The sequence below is a fragment of the Bombina bombina genome, chromosome 5, assembly GCF_027579735.1.
Source record: "Bombina bombina isolate aBomBom1 chromosome 5, aBomBom1.pri, whole genome shotgun sequence".
NCBI lineage: Eukaryota > Metazoa > Chordata > Amphibia > Anura > Bombinatoridae > Bombina > Bombina bombina.
In genome coordinates, this window is record NC_069503.1 from 133,828,785 (window position 1) to 133,849,355 (window position 20,571).

The 20,571-nt window shown below is 43.8% G+C and overlaps 1 protein-coding gene across 1 annotated transcript in view; it reads right to left on the reverse strand.

The window, feature by feature from the left end:
• Positions 1-20,571, reverse strand: part of PTPN23 (protein tyrosine phosphatase non-receptor type 23) — a 338,041-nt gene that overhangs the window by 306,085 nt on the left and 11,385 nt on the right. The window contains exon 2 of the mRNA XM_053713701.1: positions 5,051-5,125. Coding sequence (XP_053569676.1) covers positions 5,051-5,125 — 75 coding nt within the window. The remainder of the gene's footprint in view (positions 1-5,050; positions 5,126-20,571) is intronic.

A 20,571-nucleotide genomic window follows, 5' to 3' on the forward strand; every position in this document is an offset into this window, starting at 1 on the left:
GATCCTTTGACAATTCTTTTGCTTTCCTCATGACTGGATGAAAGATGCAAGGGTCTGTCAGGAGTCCAAAAACTCATTGACCTTTTATACACACACACTAACTACAAGCAAACAGATCACAGGTGAGGATGGATACCTTTAATAGCCATTCAAACCCCTTTGTGTTAACTTGTGTGCATGTTATCAGGCCAAAATCACCAGGGTATGTAAACTTTTAATCAGGGTCATTTGGGTAGTTTCTGTTGTCATTAATGATTTAAAAAGAGTAAAACACAGTTGATTGATAATAAATGGCTTCAGCCAAACACTAACCATGAGTAAAAGAAAAGTTTGTGCTATCATTCATATTCTCTGAAAAATGGCCAAGAAATCATAAATTCTGCCAGGGTATGTAAACTTTTGAGTACAACTGTAATTATATATATATATATATATATATATTTTTTTTTTTTATAAATAAGGCCCTATTTCGGTTTATATTGAGTGATAGCAAAAATGACTACACTTTTCTATTTAACACTAGTGTTCTGTTTGGTATCATTCACTTATAAACTACTGATTGGAAAAAAAAAAAAAAAAAAAAAAGACTGCGATCTGTGCACAAGTTTGTTTATTTCGGTCTGTGAGCACTAGAAAATATTCTATGTACCCTACAGCTTGTCAGAAAGTTACATCACCAAAGATTTTCATCATATCAATATTCTGAATGAAAACATATTAAGTAAAAACTGTTTAAATTTAAAGGATCATTACAGTGATAAAATTATATGATGTCATTTTAAAACTAGTGACAATGCTATGTTTAACCCCTGCAAGGGGTTTAAACACATAGTAGCAATACAGCTCAGGACACACAGAGCACTGCTAGTCCCAGCGCTAATCGCATGGCCCAGCTGTGTAAATAGAGCTGCTGATTGGATCAGTGGCAGTTTCCGCTCTAGACCAGCATAGTTCTGTGGCTCCTGAGTGGTACTTCTACTATGGGCACAATTTATCAAGCTGTTCGCCTCATTACGACTGCAGGTTCTCACAGCTTCCATCTCCCCGCTACTGGCCTAGACGTCGGCTTCCATCTCCCCGCTACTGGCCTAGACGTCGGCTTCCATCTCCCCGCTACTGGCCTAGACGTCGGCTTCCATCTCCCCGCTACTGGCCTAGACGTCGGCTTCCATCTCCCCGCTACTGGCCTAGACGTCGGCTTCCATCTCCCCGCTACTGGCCTAGACGTCGGCTTCCATCTCCCCGCTACTGGCCTAGACGTCGGCTTCCATCTCCCCGCTACTGGCCTAGACGTCGGCTTCCATCTCCCCGCTACTGGCCTAGACGTCGGCTTCCATCTCCCCGCTACTGGCCTAGACGTCGGCTTCCATCTCCCCGCTACTGGCCTAGACGTCGGCTTCCATCTCCCCGCTACTGGCCTAAACGTCGGCTTCCATCTCCCCGCTACTGGCCTAAACGTCGGCTTCCATCTCCCCGCTACTGGCCTAAACGTCGGCTTCCATCTCCCCGCTACTGGCCTAAACGTCAGCTTCCATCTCCCCGCTACTGGCCTAAACGTCAGCTTCCATCTCCCCGCTACTGGCCTAAACGTCAGCTTCCATCTCCCCGCTACTGGCCTAAACGTCAGCTTCCATCTCCCCGCTACTGGCCTAAACGTCAGCTTCCATCTCCCCGCTACTGGCCTAAACGTCAGCTTCCATCTCCCCGCTACTGGCCTAAACGTCAGCTTCCATCTCCCCGCTACTGGCCTAAACGTCAGCTTCCATCTCCCCGCTACTGGCCTAAACGTCAGCTTCCATCTCCCCGCTACTGGCCTAAACGTCAGCTTCCATCTCCCCGCTACTGGCCTAAACGTCAGCTTCCATCTCCCCGCTACTGGCCTAAACGTCAGCTTCCATCTCCCCGCTACTGGCCTAAACGTCAGCTTCCATCTCCCCGCTACTGGCCTAAACGTCAGCTTCCATCTCCCCGCTACTGGCCTAAACGTCAGCTTCCATCTCCCCGCTACTGGCCTAAACGTCAGCTTCCATCTCCCCGCTACTGGCCTAAACGTCAGCTTCCATCTCCCCGCTACTGGCCTAAACGTCAGCTTCCATCTCCCCGCTACTGGCCTAAACGTCAGCTTCCATCTCCCCGCTACTGGCCTAAACGTCAGCTTCCATCTCCCCGCTACTGGCCTAAACGTCAGCTTCCATCTCCCCGCTACTGGCCTAAACGTCAGCTTCCATCTCCCCGCTACTGGCCTAAACGTCAGCTTCCATCTCCCCGCTACTGGCCTAAACGTCAGCTTCCATCTCCCCGCTACTGGCCTAAACGTCAGCTTCCATCTCCCCGCTACTGGCCTAAACGTCAGCTTCCATCTCCCCGCTACTGGCCTAAACGTCAGCTTCCATCTCCCCGCTACTGGCCTAAACGTCAGCTTCCATCTCCCCGCTACTGGCCTAAACGTCAGCTTCCATCTCCCCGCTACTGGCCTAAACGTCAGCTTCCATCTCCCCGCTACTGGCCTAAACGTCAGCTTCCATCTCCCCGCTACTGGCCTAAACGTCAGCTTCCATCTCCCCGCTACTGGCCTAAACGTCAGCTTCCATCTCCCCGCTACTGGCCTAAACGTCAGCTTCCATCTCCCCGCTACTGGCCTAAACGTCAGCTTCCATCTCCCCGCTACTGGCCTAAACGTCAGCTTCCATCTCCCCGCTACTGGCCTAAACGTCAGCTTCCATCTCCCCGCTACTGGCCTAAACGTCAGCTTCCATCTCCCCGCTACTGGCCTAAACGTCAGCTTCCATCTCCCCGCTACTGGCCTAAACGTCAGCTTCCATCTCCCCGCTACTGGCCTAAACGTCAGCTTCCATCTCCCCGCTACTGGCCTAAACGTCAGCTTCCATCTCCCCGCTACTGGCCTAAACGTCAGCTTCCATCTCCCCGCTACTGGCCTAAACGTCAGCTTCCATCTCCCCGCTACTGGCCTAAACGTCAGCTTCCATCTCCCCGCTACTGGCCTAAACGTCAGCTTCCATCTCCCCGCTACTGGCCTAAACGTCAGCTTCCATCTCCCCGCTACTGGCCTAAACGTCAGCTTCCATCTCCCCGCTACTGGCCTAAACGTCAGCTTCCATCTCCCCGCTACTGGCCTAAACGTCAGCTTCCATCTCCCCGCTACTGGCCTAAACGTCAGCTTCCATCTCCCCGCTACTGGCCTAAACGTCAGCTTCCATCTCCCCGCTACTGGCCTAAACGTCAGCTTCCATCTCCCCGCTACTGGCCTAAACGTCAGCTTCCATCTCCCCGCTACTGGCCTAAACGTCAGCTTCCATCTCCCCGCTACTGGCCTAAACGTCAGCTTCCATCTCCCCGCTACTGGCCTAAACGTCAGCTTCCATCTCCCCGCTACTGGCCTAAACGTCAGCTTCCATCTCCCCGCTACTGGCCTAAACGTCAGCTTCCATCTCCCCGCTACTGGCCTAAACGTCAGCTTCCATCTCCCCGCTACTGGCCTAAACGTCAGCTTCCATCTCCCCGCTACTGGCCTAAACGTCAGCTTCCATCTCCCCGCTACTGGCCTAAACGTCAGCTTCCATCTCCCCGCTACTGGCCTAAACGTCAGCTTCCATCTCCCCGCTACTGGCCTAAACGTCAGCTTCCATCTCCCCGCTACTGGCCTAAACGTCAGCTTCCATCTCCCCGCTACTGGCCTAAACGTCAGCTTCCATCTCCCCGCTACTGGCCTAAACGTCAGCTTCCATCTCCCCGCTACTGGCCTAAACGTCAGCTTCCATCTCCCCCGCTACTGGCCTAAACGTCAGCTTCCATCTCCCCGCTACTGGCCTAAACGTCAGCTTCCATCTCCCCGCTACTGGCCTAAACGTCAGCTTCCATCTCCCCGCTACTGGCCTAAACGTCAGCTTCCATCTCCCCGCTACTGGCCTAAACGTCAGCTTCCATCTCCCCGCTACTGGCCTAAACGTCAGCTTCCATCTCCCCGCTACTGGCCTAAACGTCAGCTTCCATCTCCCCGCTACTGGCCTAAACGTCAGCTTCCAGCTCCCCGCTACTGGCCTAAACGTCAGCTTCCAGCTCCCCGCTACTGGCCTAAACGTCAGCTTCCAGCTCCCCGCTACTGGCCTAAACGTCAGCTCCCCGCTACTGGCCTAAACGTCAGCTCCCCGCTACTGGCCTAAACGTCAGCTCCCCGCTACTGGCCTAAACGTCAGCTCCCCGCTACTGGCCTAAACGTCAGCTCCCCGCTACTGGCCTAAACGTCAGCTCCCCGCTACTGGCCTAAACGTCAGCTCCCCGCTACTGGCCTAAACGTCAGCTCCCCGCTACTGGCCTAAACGTCAGCTCCCCGCTACTGGCCTAAACGTCAGCTCCCCGCTACTGGCCTAAACGTCAGCTCCCCGCTACTGGCCTAAACGTCAGCTCCCCGCTACTGGCCTAAACGTCAGCTCCCCGCTACTGGCCTAAACGTCAGCTCCCCGCTACTGGCCTAAACGTCAGCTCCCCGCTACTGGCCTAAACGTCAGCTCCCCGCTACTGGCCTAAACGTCAGCTCCCCGCTACTGGCCTAAACGTCAGCTCCCCGCTACTGGCCTAAACGTCAGCTCCCCGCTACTGGCCTAAACGTCAGCTTCCCGCTACTGGCCTAAACGTCAGCTTCCCGCTACTGGCCTAAACGTCAGCTTCCCGCTACTGGCCTAAACGTCAGCTTCCCGCTACTGGCCTAAACGTCAGCTTCCCGCTACTGGCCTAAACGTCAGCTTCCCGCTACTGGCCTAAACGTCAGCTTCCATCTCCCCGCTACTGGCCTAAACGTCAGCTTCCATCTCCCCGCTACTGGCCTAAACGTCAGCTTCCATCTCCCCGCTACTGGCCTAAACGTCAGCTTCCATCTCCCCGCTACTGGCCTAAACGTCAGCTTCCATCTCCCCGCTACTGGCCTAAACGTCAGCTTCCATCTCCGCTACTGGCCTAAATGTCAGCTTCTCTCTCCACTGGCATAAAACCTAGTAAAACTTATCAAAAGCTTATCACTTAGGAGGTGAATTACCTGTCTCAGTTGCTCCAGCTTCTTAAGCTCATCATTGTAGTTTTCTGGATTCTCACTATAATTTTTCAGGACAAACTGCAAAAGTAGATATAATAAGATCAGTAGGATGATTTTGAACAAATATCGTCTTTTTATTCAATAAAGTGACAGTAGAAAACCTTTAGATTTTCATATAAAATGTTTAGTTAAGACCTTAAAAGTAGTAAAACAATTTTGCAACATACTTTCATTATTTATTTTGCCTCATTTTCATGTGATTTAGCTCTGAAAATTGTGGATCCCAGTTTTTAGCTCTTAAAGGGACAGTCTAGTCAAAATTAAACTTTCATTATTCAGATACGACTTGTAATATTAAACAACTTTCCAATTTACTTTTACCATCAAATTTGCTTTTTTCTCTTGGTATTCTTAGTTGAAACTAAACCTAGGCATACTCATATGCTAATTTCTAAGCCCTTGAAGGCTTCCTCTTATCACGTGATTTTTAAATCTCTTTTCAACACAGAGACAGAAAGTACATGTGGGCCATATAGATAACACTGTGTTCAGGCACAGGGGTTATTTAAGATCTAGCACAAAACAATGCTAAATGCAAGACAATAGATAATAAACAGTCACAGTCATGTGATCAGGGGGCTGGAAGAAGGTTCCTATATACAAGGTAATCACAGAGGTAAAAAGTATATTAATATAACTGTGTTAGTTATGCAAAACTGGGGAATGGGTAATGAAGGGATTATCTATCTTTTAATACAATAACAATTCTATTGTAGACTGTCCCTTTAAATGACAAAGGCAATTTTGTTATTTTTGCTTAGTATTGGTTTCACCATAATAACTTAAAAGGATAAGAAAGTCAAAACTAAACTTGCATGATTCAGATAGAGCATATACTTTTAAGACACTCTTAAATTCACTTCTATTTTCAAATGTACTTTGTTCTCTTGGTATCTCTTGTTGAAAAAGAATACGCACATATCCTACACTAGTGGGAGCCGCTGCAAATTGGTGCCTGCACACAATGTCTCTTGTGATTGGCTAACCAGATGTTCAGCTAGCTGCCAGTAGTATAACAAGAGATAGAAGCAAATTTGATAATAGAAGTAAATTGGAAAGTTGTTCTATCCAAACCATGAAAAGAAAATGTTGGGGTTACCTGTCCCTTTAAGTGCACGCATACATATTATACAAACAGGGCTTTATTGTGATATCCTATATGGGTATATAAAATAATAAATAGGGATGCGCATTCGGCAGGTTCGTTAGCTGCTGAATGCAGAAGGTGGGGGGCAGCTTGCAGCATTCAGCTCCTTTCATCTTGTGAAAGTGGATCATGCTAAGATCTGGATTTGCATAGATATTAGTGCAGGGGTGGGGACATGTTTTAAAAAACTAACTTGTCCAAGGGACTAAAGCGGGAGCCCAATCTACTTGTCCCTCGTGACAATCTACTTGTCCTAAATCGCAAAATAATTGTAACCAAAAGACATTATGTGGTATGGGAAAGACTATCTATAAAAAGGTAGCGCAATCGCCTCTAAGGGAAGACAAATGTCAGATAAAATAGGGCATAGAGGGAGAATGATATATAGTGAACAGGAACAGTATCCACCTAATAGGAGATTTACCTCATAACAGGTCAGGATGGAGGGAATAGCTATCATTTTTAGCTCCTAAAACAGAGCAATTTGTTGTATCTCAGGTGAACAGATCCATACAAATTATATAGGAGCAGAATATGACCTCGTTTTTATTCCTCCCCTGTGTATAGTTTTGCAGTATATACTAAGAGGGTGAAGGTAGCAGTGCTTTATGTACAACCATTATGCTTTTACTATATAGGCTGCTCAACTCCTATCTAAATTTTTTACAATATTATGTCCCATATTTAATTATTATAGGGATATAAGATTTGGTCATAGAATGTTAAATAATAATTGTGGGCTTGTTATGTGTTATAAATGAGGGTGTAAAGTAATACCTTATATAATACTTGTGGTGTGACACTGTACTCTCCGCTTAATATTTTCAAATGAGCAAGAAGCATATTTATTAGGTAATAATGTACAACATATGAACCAAGGTGTAAATATGATAAACTGTTAGTGGAGCAAGCCCCAAACAGATCATTTAGGATCTACAACACGCAGCATGAATAGGGACATCATGCTATAAAGAATAAACTGGTCTACAGTACTATTAGTGGCAATCCCCGTAGATAAAACAACATTAGAAACCCTCAAGGAGATAATGAGTCATATTATGGTATATAGTGTGTTCTAAGACTGTGGTCCAATACTGACATGTCAGAGCACCCGGTCAATATTGTCAGTTAAGGAGCGAGATTGTTGTATGTCAGAGCCCTGCTTTGTGGATCTAAGTTCCTGCCATTGGTTTGCAGTAACCCACTCCAGTTTTTCTGTTTAACCTGGCACTCAGGGGAAGGGCCGTGCCGTATGGATAGAGGCCGACTTCTGTGTCTAGAATGAAACAAACAAGGGGCGCCAACATAGTGTGAATCGTACAAAGCAGGTAGGATAAAACAGTGTGCAAAATACTAATCCCAAAAGAAGTGGCACCTTAAGCGAATAAAGGTGCTAGCAGGCAAGCTGACGTTCAAAACCAGCAGTCAGTACGCTGGGGGTCTCAACCGTGAGACCCGTGGAATCCGGATGGAATGGTGAGCAGTAGTAGTGATAGTCCTTCCGAAGCCAACAACCAGATGTGTGCTCAGGAGGCAGGAGTGTTCTCCCCAAAGTCTGCTCTCGGTAAGAATCCGTATCGGGAAACTAACTGTTTCAGCGCACAGATACTTGGTAAATGTCCTGAACGGAAAAACAGATAAAAGGTGCCACAGAAAAAAACGGGTCGTGGTTTAAAAGGCAGGTTGTCTTTATTTCTATTTGCAACGCGTTTCTCGGTCAGCACAGGATCGTTTCATCAGGCATAATAAGGTATGGTATTGTGTCCTATTTAAACCTAAAAATGACACGGAAATAATGATAGAGGTCATCTCTATATAACATTTAAAATCTAGTATATAGTAAGGTAAAATGCACTTGATAAAAAATCCATTTGTGGAAATCATAATAAATCAGAATATATAAATACATATAAAAAACATAAAAAAGTCATAAAAATTATATACGGTAAAACAGCTACAAAAAACCATCAAGAGTATCTAAATTGTGTTAGTTGCTTTGAAGCCCACTGAAAATGGATAATTATCCAGAAATATTGTATCCATCAGAGATATCAATTTATGATTATTTAAAATACAATGTATTAAAACAAAATACCCTTAGGAGGCATGAAATAAATATAGCCTCTAGTTCCTGACAACATAACTAAAATGTAATGGCCCTATCTCTGAATCTCGTGAAAAACCTGGCTAGACTCGAACTTGAAACCGTGTGTGTGCAGGGCAATCATCAAACTAAAGTACTTATATCTGTCAGCTTAGATAGCTCCTTCCACTTGACGATTGCCCTGCATACTCAAGGTTCCTAATTTGAGTCCAGTCAGGTTCGACGTAATTTATTTAGTGGTTACTATGGATAGAGTTTATATTTATTTTATGTGTTTTTAGCGTATTCCGCATTAACATATTGTCTTGTAACAACCAAACTAAAATAATGAAATCAATATTTATGGTGGATACAACATTTCCGGCAAATAATATACTTTTTTTAGTGGTTATCAGCGTTACCAATTAAATTTAGATTCCAGAGTTTATGGTTATCTTGTAGCCTCTTTTCCCAGATACATTCTTTCACGACATTTCTAGTATGACATTTCAGTTATTCATTGAACACATAGTCTCTAACTAATTGGCAACCACACTATTTGCATACCACATTTTTCATTCATTGTAGTCTGATAGACCATTTGTCTGTCATGTTAGACAGCTTCTTTAGTTAGACGATTGGCCTGCACACACACGGTTTCAAGTTCGAGTCTAGCCAGGTTTTTCAAAAGATTCAGAGATAGGGCCATTACATTTTCAGGAACTAGAGGCTATATTTATTTCATGCCTCCTAAGGGTATTTTGTTTTAATACATTGTATTTTAAATAATCATAAATTGATCTCTGATGGATACAATATTTCTGGATAATTATCCATTTTCAGTGGGCTTCAAAGCAACTAACACAATTTAGATACTCTCAATGTTTTTTTGTAGCTGTTTTACCGTATATAATTTTTATGAATTTTTTTATGTTTTTTTTTTATATGTATTTATATAATCTGATTTATTAGGATTTCCACAAATGGATTTTTTATCAAATACATTTTACCTTACTAGATACTAGATTTTAAATGTTATATAGATGACCTCTATCATTATTAGGTTTAAATAGGACACAATACCATACCTTATTATGCCTGATGAAACGGTCCTGTGCCTGATGAAATAAAGACAACCCGCCTTTTAAACCACGACCCGTTTTTTTCTGTGGCACCTTTTATCTGTTTTTCCGTTCAGGACATTTAGAAAGTATCTGTGCGCTGACACAGTTTCCCGATACGGATTCTTACAGAGAGCAGACTTTGGGGAGAACACTCCTGCCTCCTGAGCACACACCTGGTTGTTGGCTTCGGAAGGACTATCACTGCTACTGCTCACCATTCCATCCGGATTCCACGGGTCTCACGGTTGAGACCCCCAGCGTACTGACTGCTGGTTTTGAACGTCAGCTTGCCTGCTAGCACCTTATTCGCTTGAGGTGCCACTTCTTTTGTGAGTAGTATTTTGCACACTGTTTTATCCTACCTGCTTTGTACGATTCACACTATGTTGACGCCCCTTGTTTATGTTTCATTCTAGAAACCTGACCCATCACACCGTGGACACAAGCGGAGCTTGCCGAGTACTCAAGTATCATCAACATATATTTGTCCTTAACTTTGGACATTTTTGTTTGGACACTATTTGTTTGGACACTGTCACAGACTTTTTAGAATTTTATGTCATTTATACATTCTTGTATTTCTTCATTGCGAATATAACTCATATTTATCATTTCTCAATTACACATTTGTATGTAAATTTTAACACAATCACTTGGCACATTTTACAAGACAATTTTCACATTCGACCTTTATTATCTTTTATTACACACATTTTCACTTACTCTTGTGTTTCACTATTTATACACCTCTCTACAATAGTTGTTCAAGACATCTCGGTTATATTACCAATAAGTGCCTTTTCTAATCTTAGGTTTTATTATTAACTATTTATTATTTGGGGTCTAAATAGCGCATCTCTCACAGTTTTTCCTTTGGGAATTACTTTTTATCTATCGACTTCTGTGTGTAAAGTGCTAGCCACAGAGGTACTTCATTACTCCAGTCAGATCCAAAGATGGACTGATCTCGATCCCCTGCTTAATTAGAATGCTGATTTTATATTCTGCTCCTGCGCTGCCGTTAGCTAACCTGTGAGCTGGAGGTGGTACGATCTTTCACTTTGAGGTTTTCCAGCGTTTTCTGTTACCAATACAGAAAACACTGGAAAATTTCAAAGTAAAACAGCAGCAAAGTTCAGCTGAATAAAAAAATTAGGTAAGCAAACTCATACAAATATTTATGTATTTTTAAAACGTATCACCTCCAGCTCACAGATTAGCTAACAGCAGAGCAGGAGCAGAATCGGAGCAAGTCGATCTCTATTATACTCAGTGTATAATAGAGCTGCGCAGCCAGGAAATCACTGAGAGGGACAATTCTACCACTCACCTCCACTGAAAGTCTCCAACACTGCAAGCCGGGACTAGAAGGGAGGAGCTGAGTAGCGAGAGACACGCCATTAACCCCTTAACGACGCATGTCGTACAGGGTACGTCGCACACAACCTGGTCTAAAAAGACCAGCGACGTACCCTGTACAACATTAGGGGTTCAAAGCGTCTGGAAGCGATCCTGCTCGCTTCCAGCCGCTTTCCGGTTATTGCAGTGATGCCTCGATATCGAGGCATCCTGCAATAACACCCCTTGGCCATCCGATGCAGAGAGAGCCACTCTGTGGCCCTCTCTACACCGGACATCGATGGCCGGTATCGTTGGAGGATGGGAGCCGACTTGGGAGGCGGGTGGGCGGCCATCGATGGATCGGGTAATGTAGAGGGGGCGGGATCGGAGGCGGGGCCAATGGGGGCGCGCACGGATGCGTGCGTGCATGGGGCAGGAGCGGGTGGGAACCGCTACACTACAGAAAATATTTTGTTATAAAAGTGGGAGATAGGGGTATTTTAAGTTTTAAAACAAATAAATCGAAGGTATCTAGGAGGGGGTGGGGGGTTGGTCTTTGGTGGGTGGGGAGCTACACTACAGAAAAGGGGAAAAAAAATAAAAAAAAGCAACAATTTTATTCTAAACCGGGTACTGGCAGACAGCTGCCAGTACCCAAGATGGCGCCCATTAAGGCAGAGGGGGAGGGTTAGAGAGCTGTTTGGTGGGGGATTAGTCAGGTTGGGGGCTAAGGGGGGGTCCTACACAGCAGCATATGTAAATATGCTTAAAAACACAAAAAAGACTAAATAACAGAATTTATGTTTACCTGATAAATTTCTTTCTCCTACGGTGTGTCCGGTCCACGGCTTCATCCTTACTTGTGGGATATTCTCATTCCCTACAGGAAATAGCAAAGAGAGCACACAGCAAGAGCTGTCCATATAGCCCCCCCTCTGGCTCCGCCCCCCAGTCATTCGACCGACGGTTAGGAGAAAAAGGAGAAACTATAAGGTGCCGTGGTGACTAGTGTACAGAAAAATAACAATTTTAAACCTGACTAAAAGCCAGGGCGGGCCGTGGACCGGACACACCATAGGAGAAAGAAATTTATCAGGTAAACATAAATTCTGTTTTCTCCTACATTGGTGTGTCCGGTCCACGGCTTCATCCTTACTTGTGGGAACCAATACCAAAGCTTTAGGATACGGATGAAGGGAGGGAACAAGTCAGGTAACCTAAACGGAAGGCACCACAGCTTGCAAAACCTTTCTCCCAAAAATAGCCTCCGAAGAAGCATAAGTATCGAATTTGTAAAATTTGGCAAAAGTATGCAGAGAAGACCAAGTCGCTGCCTTACAGATCTGTTCAACAGAAGCCTCATTCTTGAAGGCCCATGTGGAAGCCACAGCTCTTTGCTTTCTGACCTCTCCTCTTACTAGAATAGACGACAAACAAAGAAGATATCTGTCTGAAATCCTTTGTTGCTTCTAAATAGAATTTTAAAGCACGAACTACATCTAGGTTATGTAACAAACGTTCCTTCTTCGAAACTGGATTCGGACACAGAGAAGGAACAACTATTTCCTGGTTAATATTCCTATTGGAAACCACCTTTGGAAGAAAACCAGGCTTGGTACGTAAAACTACCTTATCTGTATGGAATACCAGATAGGGTGAGGTACACTGCAAAGCAGACAATTCAGAAACTCTTCTAGCAGAAGAAATAGCAACCAAAAACAGAACTTTCCAAGATAGTAACTTAATATCTATGGAATGCAAAGGTTCAAACGGAACCCCTTGAAGAACTGAAAGAACTAAATTTAGACTCCATGGAGGAGTCATAGGTCTGTAGACAGGCTTGATTCTAACTAATGCCTGTACAAACGCCTGTACATCTGGCACGGCTGCCAGACGTTTGTGCAACAAGACAGACAGAGCAGATATCTGTCCTTTTAGAGAACTAGCTGACAAACCTTTATCCAAACCCTCTTGGAGAAAGGAAAGTATCCTAGGAACCCTAATTTTACTCCATGAGTAACCCTTGGATTCGCACCAACAGATATATTTTTGCCATATCTTATGGTAAATTTTCCTAGTCACAGGTTTTCTGGCCTGAACCAGAGTATCTATAACAGATTCCGAAAATCCACGCTTAGATAGAATCAAGCGTTCAATTTCCAAGCAGTCAGTTGCAGAGAAACTAGATTTGGATGTTCGAATGGACCTTGTACTAGAAGGTCCTGCCTCAAAAGGTAGCTTCCATGGTGGAGCCGATGACATATTCACCAGGTCTGCATACCAAGTCCTGCGTGGCCATGCAGGAGCTATTAGAATCACCGAAGCCTTCTCCTGTTTGATCCTGGCTACAAGCCTGAGAAGGAGAGGGAACAGTGGAAACACATAAGCTAGATTGAACGACCAAGGCGCCACTAATGCATCTACTAGTGTCGCCTTGGGATCCCTGGATCTGGACCCGTAGCGTGGAACCTTGGAGTTCTGACGAGACGCCATTAGATCCATATCTGGAATGCCCCATAGTTGAATTAACTGGGCAAAGACCTCCGGGTGGAGTTCCCACTCCCCCGGATGGAAAGTCTGACGACTCAAATAATCCGCCTCCCAGTTGTCCACTCCTGGGATGTGAATTGCAGATAGATGGCAGGAGTGATCCTCCGCCCATTTGATGATCTTGGATACCTCTCTCATCGCCAGGGAACTCTTTGTTCCTCCCTGATGATTGATGTACGCTACAGTCGTCATGTTGTCCGACTGAAATCTTATGAATCTGGCCTTCGCTAGTTGAGGCCAAGCCAGGAGCGCATTGAATATCGCTCTCAGTTCCAAAATGTTTATCGGGAGGAGAGACTCTTCCCGAGACCATAGACCCTGAGCTTTCAGGGAGTCCCAGACCGCGCCCCAGCCTAAGAGACTGGCGTCGGTCGTGACAATGATCCACTCTGGTCTGCGGAAACTCATTCCCTGAGACAGGTGATCCTGAGCCAACCACCAGAGGAGTGACTCTCTGGTCCATTTGAATCTGGGGAGACAAGTCTGCATAATCCCCGTTCCACTGTTTGAGCATGCACAGTTGCAATGGTCTTAAATGAATTCGAGCAAAAGGAACCACGTCCATTGCCGCAACCATTAGTCCTATTACCTCCATGCACTGAGCTATGGAGGGCTGAGGAATAGATTGAAGAACTCGACTAGTGTTTAGAAGCTTTAACTTCCTGACCTCTGTCAGAAAGATCTTCATTTCTACAGAATCTATTATTGTTCCCAGAAAGGGAACCCTTGTGGACGGGGACAGGGAACTCTTTTCTATGTTCACCTTCCACCCGTGAGATCTGAGAAAGGCTAAACAATGTCTGTATGAGCTCTTGCTTTGGGAAGGGACAACGCTTGTATTAGAATGTCGTCTAGGTAAGGTGCTACTGCAATGCCCCTTGGCCTTAGCACTGCTAGAAGGGACCCTAGCACCTTTGTGAAAATTCTGGGAGCAGTGGCTAAACCGAACGGAAGAGCCACGAACTGGTAATGTTTGTTCAGAAAGGCGAACCTCAGGAACTGATGATGATCTTTGTGGATAGGAATATGCAGGTACGCATCCTTTAGGTCCACGGTAGTCATGTATTGACCCTCCTGGATCGTTGGTAAAATCGTCCGAATGGTTTACATTTTGAATGATGGAACTCTGAGGAATTTGTTTAGAATTTTTAAGTCCAGAATTGGCCTGAAAGTTCCTTCTTTTTTGGGAACTACAAACAGGTTTGAGTAAAAACCCAGACCTTGTTCTGCTGTTGGAACTGGGTGTATCACCCCCATCTTTAATAGGTCTTCTATGCAACGTAAGAATGCCTGTCTCTTTATCTGGTCTAAAGATAAGCGAGACATGTGGAACCTTCCCCTTGGAGGAAGTTCCTTGAACTCTAGAAGATACCCCTGAGAAACAATTTCTAGTGCCCAGGGGTCCGGAACATCTCTTGCCCAAGCCTGAGCAAAGAGAGAGAGTCTGCCCCCTACTAGATCCGGTCCCGGATCGGGGGCTACCCCTTCATGCTGTCTTGGTAGCAGCAGCAGGCTTCTTGGCCTGTTTTCCCTTGTTCCAGCCTTGCAATGGTTTCCGTGCTGGTTTAGGCTGGGAAGTGTTACCCTCTTGTCTAGAGGCTGCAGAGTTAGAAGCCGGTCCGTTCCTGAAATTGCGAAAAGGAACGAAAATTAGACTTATTCTTTGCTTTGAAAGGCCTATCCTGTGGAAGGGCATGGCCCTTTCCCCCAGTGATGTCTGAAATAATCTCCTTCAATTCTGGCCCGAAAAGGGTCTTACCTTTGAAAGGAATATTAAGCAATTTTGTTTTGGACGACACATCCGACGACCAAGATTTTAGCCAAATCGCCCTGCGCGCCACTATTGCAAAACCTGAATTTTTCGCCGCTAATTTAGCCAATTGAAAAGCGGCATCCAAAATAAAGGAATTAGCCAACTTTAGTGCGTGAATTCTGTCCATGACCTCATCATATGGAGTCTCCTTTTGGAGCGAATTTTCTAGTTCATCGAACCAAAAAGACTCCGCCGTGGTGACAGGAATAATGCACGAAATTGGTTGAAGAAGGAAACCTTGCTGAACAAAAATCTTCTTAAGCAATCCTTCCAATTTTTTATCCATAGGATCTTTGAAAGCGCAACTGTCCTCTATAGGAATAGTCGTGCGCTTAGCTAACGTTGAAACTGCCCCCTCTACCTTAGGGACCGTTTGCCATGCATCCCTTCTGGGGTCGACAATGGGGAACATTTTCTTAAATATAGGAGGGGGAACAAAAAGGTACACCTGGCTTCTCCCACTCCTTAGTCACTATGTCCGCCACCCTCTTGGGTATCGGAAACGCATCAGCGTGCACTGGGACCTCTAAGAATTTGTCCATTTTGCATCACCAAAGTATCACAATCATCAAGGGTAGCTAGCACCTCCTTAAGCAGAGCGCGGAGATGTTCTAGCTTAAATTTAAAAGCCACGATATCAGGTTCTGCCTGCTGAGAAATTTTTCCTGAATCAGAAATTTCTCCCTCAGACAGACCCTCCCTCACTGCCAACTCAGATTGATGTGAGGGCATAACAGATAAATTATCATCTGCGCCTACTTGCTCATCCTCTGTATTTAAAACTGAGCAATCACGCTTTCTAGGAAATGTAGGCAGTTTGGATAAAAGAGCTGCTAGAGAATTATCCATTACTGCTGTTAAATGCTGCATAGTAACGCTAGATGTACTAGGTATCGCCTGCGCGGGCATAGCTGGTATTGACACAGAAGGAGAGGATGATTAACTATCCCCACTACCTTCATTTAAAGAATCATCTTGTGCAACATTATTAAATGTGACAGTACTGTCCTTAATCTGGACGCCATGGCACAATTCGCACATACATTTAATGGGGGAACCACCTTGGCCTCCATACACACAGAACATAGGCTATCTGAAGGTACAGACATGTTAGACTTAGGCAGACTTTTAATGCAATAAAAACAATTTTAAACAAAACCGTTACTGACTCTTTAAATAATAAAAAGGGCACACTTTATTTCTGAATGACCGAAAAAACATCAAGGAAAAATCCTATCTTTATGAAATTTATACCCCAGTGTCTTAATGCTTTAAAAGTATTGCACACCAAATTTCAAGCCCCTTAACCCCTAAATGACCAAACCGGAGCTGAAATCACGATTAACCGGTTTAAACACACTACAGTCTCTGCCACAGACTTTGCTGCGGCTTTTACCTTCCTTAGGGGATATTCACAACAGTAATAAGCCTCTCTGAAGTCCTTTTCTAGCCACTGGACCTTCTCACGTGAAGCTGCATGCACTGCCTAGTGAAAGTAACTGCGCAACTGAGGCGCGAAAATGAGGCCTCCTCCCTCTGCATTCCAGAGTGAAGGGGCCTTTCTGACAAGATTAGGTGTCTAAACGGCTGCCAGGCGCAATAAAGATCCCCAAAAGTGTTTCAAAGTTTGCAAAACACTCCAAATGTCACATAAACATGATAAAAATCAATCGACTAGCCCACAATAGTGTCAACCAGCATAGAGCCCAAGTTATAAGCCTTAATTCTGTTACTGAGTCTAAGAAAATGGCTTACCTATCCCAGAAGGGAAAACTGACAGTCTTCTAGCATTACTAGGTCTTGTTAGAAAAGTGACTGATCATACCTGAAGCAGATAAGCCTGCAAACTGTTCCCCCCAACTGAAGTTCTCTGGTTTCAACAGTCCTGCGTGGGAACAGCAATGGATTTTAGTTACTGGTGCTAAAATCATACTCCTCTTTTAACAGAAATCTTCATCACTTTCTGTTGTAGAGTAAATAGTACAAAACCGGCACTATTTTAAAATAACAAACTCTTGATAGAAGAAATAAAACTACAACTAACACCACATACTCTTTACCATCCCCGTGGAGATGCTACTTGTTCAGAGCGGCAAAGAGAATGACTGGGGGGCGGAGCCAGAGGGGGGGCTATATGGACAGCTTTGCTGTGTGCTCTCTTTGCCATTTCCTGTAGGGAATGAGAATATCCCACAAGTAAGGATGAAGCCGTGGACCGGACACACCAATGTAGGAGAAATACCTTTTATTTTAGTACTGGCAGAGTTGCTGCCAGTACTTAAGATGGGGGGACAATTATGGGGTGGGGGAGGGAAGAGAGCTGTTTGGGAGGGATCAGGGGGTCTGATGTTTCAGGTGGGAGGCTGAGCTCTACACTAAAGCTAAAATTAGCCCTGCAAGCTCCCTACAAGCTACCTAATTAACCCCTTCACTGCTAGCCATAATACACGTGTGATGTGCAGCGGCATTTAGTGGCGTTCTAAGTACCAAAAAGAAACGCCAAAGCCATATACATCTGCTATTTCTGAACAAAGGGGATCCCAGAGAAGCATTTACAACCATTTGTGCCATAATTGCACAAGCTGTTTGTAAATGATTTCAGTGAGAAACCTAAAATTGTGAAAAATGTAACTTTTTTTTTTAATTTGATCGCATTTGGCGGTGAAATGGTGGCATGAAATATACCAAAATGGGCCTAGATCAATACTTGGGGTTGTCTACTACACTACAGCTAAAATTACCCCAAAAACCTCCATACATGCTCCCTAATTAACCCCTTCACTGCTGGGCATAATACACGTGTGGTGCACAGTGGCATTTAGCGGCCTTCTAATTACCAAAAAGCAACGGCAAAGCCATATATGTCTGCTATTTCTGAACAAAGGGGATCCCAGAGAAAAAATTACAACCATTTATGCCATAATTGCAGAAGCTGTTTGTAAATTTCAGTGAGAAACCGAACGTTTGTGAAAAAGTGAACTATTTTTTGTATTTGATTGCATTTGGCGGTGAAATGGCATGAAATATACCAAAATTGGCCTAGATCAATACTTTGGGATGTCTACTAAAAAAATATATATTCATGTCAATGGATATTCAGGGATTCCTGAAAGATATTAGTGTTCTAAACTAGCGCTAATTTTGAAAAAAATGGTTTGGAAATAGCAAAGTGCTACTTGTATTTATGGCCCTATAACTTGCAAAAAAAGCAAAGAACATGTAAACATTGGGTATTTCTAAACTCAGGACAAAATTTAGAAACTATTTAGCATGGGTGTTTTTTGGTGGTTGTAGATGTGTAACAGATTTTGGGGGTCAAAGTTAGAAAAAGTGTGTTTTTTTCCATTTTTTTCTCATATTTTATAAAAATTTTTATAGTAAATTATAAGATATGATGAAAATAATGGTATCTTTAGAAAGTCCATTTAATGTGTGGGTACAGTAAATGAGTAAGAGGAAAATTACAGCTAAACACAAACACAGCAAAAATGTAAAAATAGCCTTGGTCCCAAACGGACAGAAAATGGAAAAGTGCTGTGGTCATTAAGGGGTTAAACTGGCGGCACAGTAATAAAAAAATAAAAAAAAATAAAAGCTTTTACGGTCTGCTTAATAGAGAAAAAAAAATAAAAAAGCTATAACAACGATCTGCTTAATAAGAGGGGATAAAAAGGGATTTACGATCTGCTTGCCCGCAGTAGGGCTAAAATGTGAAAAAAAAAAAACCTCACACGCCCTGCACCCAGAACTGCATGTCCTGGGCGTCGGGCGATAGATTGCGCATCCCTGTCTTAGTGTGTTGCACTTTCACAAGAAGAAATCCGGCTGCTAAGAGTTGATTGCTACGAGCGTCCATCTTCATCCAAATGCACAAATCTAATAAACCGGAATTTAATCCTAAAAATGGGGGGGCGGGAATTAAAAATAAACTTTTTTTGCAGTTTTCTTTATAGCCATTACTACAAAATAGTATAGCTAAAGAAAAATAACTAAAAATAGATTCATTATGTTGTCCTGATTTTAAGACTACCTCGTGTATACAATATAAAGCTTAGGAGCCGGGTCATTTTTGGTTCAGAACGCTGGATAGCGCTTGCTGATTGGTGGCTAAATGTAGAGAGAACAAAGAAAATTTGATTTTAGGAGTAAATTAGAAACTCCTATTTCCCTATATGCCTTTCATTTCTTTACCCAACGAAAACCTGTTCTACACATCATTGTAAGGCCAAAAGTTACATTTTGGCTATGTGTTTTTTTAAACGCATCAGTTGCTTACTTACTTGCAAAATATTATATAAAAGTGCAAATAGTTCCTGAAAAAATATTTTGTTTTTAATTAAATTTCACATGAACGGATACTTAAATACACAGAACACAACACAGAAGTTAAACATTCTCTGGAAATGTAAAAATGTGTGTAAAACCCAACAGGAAGCTGTCCTTCAGACAGGATTACGCAGAGTCTAGTTTAGCCTCACAGGCAACTTGAATGAGGTTACCAGTAAAGCAGCAGTGACACAGGTGTTCTACTACACGTAATTATTCCACATCACAGTTGTTTAGAAACCGCATTATCCTTGTCTTGTTGACAGGTCTGTTTATTATATTAAAGCCTTGTACAAAATGGCAGCGGACTCTACAGAAACGGGCTTTAGTGTAGGATACGGTAGGAGAAGGTTGCTTATTGCAACTCTACAAACCCAGAGCTACCAGAACAAAGTACATACAGGGATTCTGTTAGGGTTTCCTCTGTCAGCACAGCAGGGGATGACAATAAGGTGCTCTCTGACACTGTGATTTGCTTTAAAGAGATGTGAAATGCAATAATAAGCTTCATGGCTAAAGCATGCAATTACAAGAGCCTTAATGAATTGCCTTTATTCTCTTGGTATGTTTTTTTATTATCCTACCTAGTTAGGCTCTGTTGCAGAAATGCATTTACTGGGAGTTAGCTGTGATTGGTGGCTACACACTTGACTCTTGCCATTGGCTCATTAGATATGTTCATCTAGCTCCCAGTAGTGCATTGTTGCTCTGAAGCTGACTTTATGCGTTTACAACCTGCAAAGGAGTTAAAACATAGTTAAACATAAGTAACAGCGCAATAATAAAATGCTCTAACACATGTCCCTATAAACCAGGGCTGCCCAAACTACAGGCCACATGCAGCCCTGCGATGAGTTGTATGTGGCCCTCTGAGCAGAACACACACATCAGGAATTGTCACACGTCTCATTCAGTGACTAAGTCTGTGTATTAGTAGAATATCTTGCAAATGTTACTAGCAAAAATTGTTATATTCATTAATAGTAAATGTAATTATCGATTAAAATGTGATTATAATCCAATTGTATCCTGAAGCGTAACGGAGTATAAAGCAGCCCCCTAGCCAATCCTACAATTAGT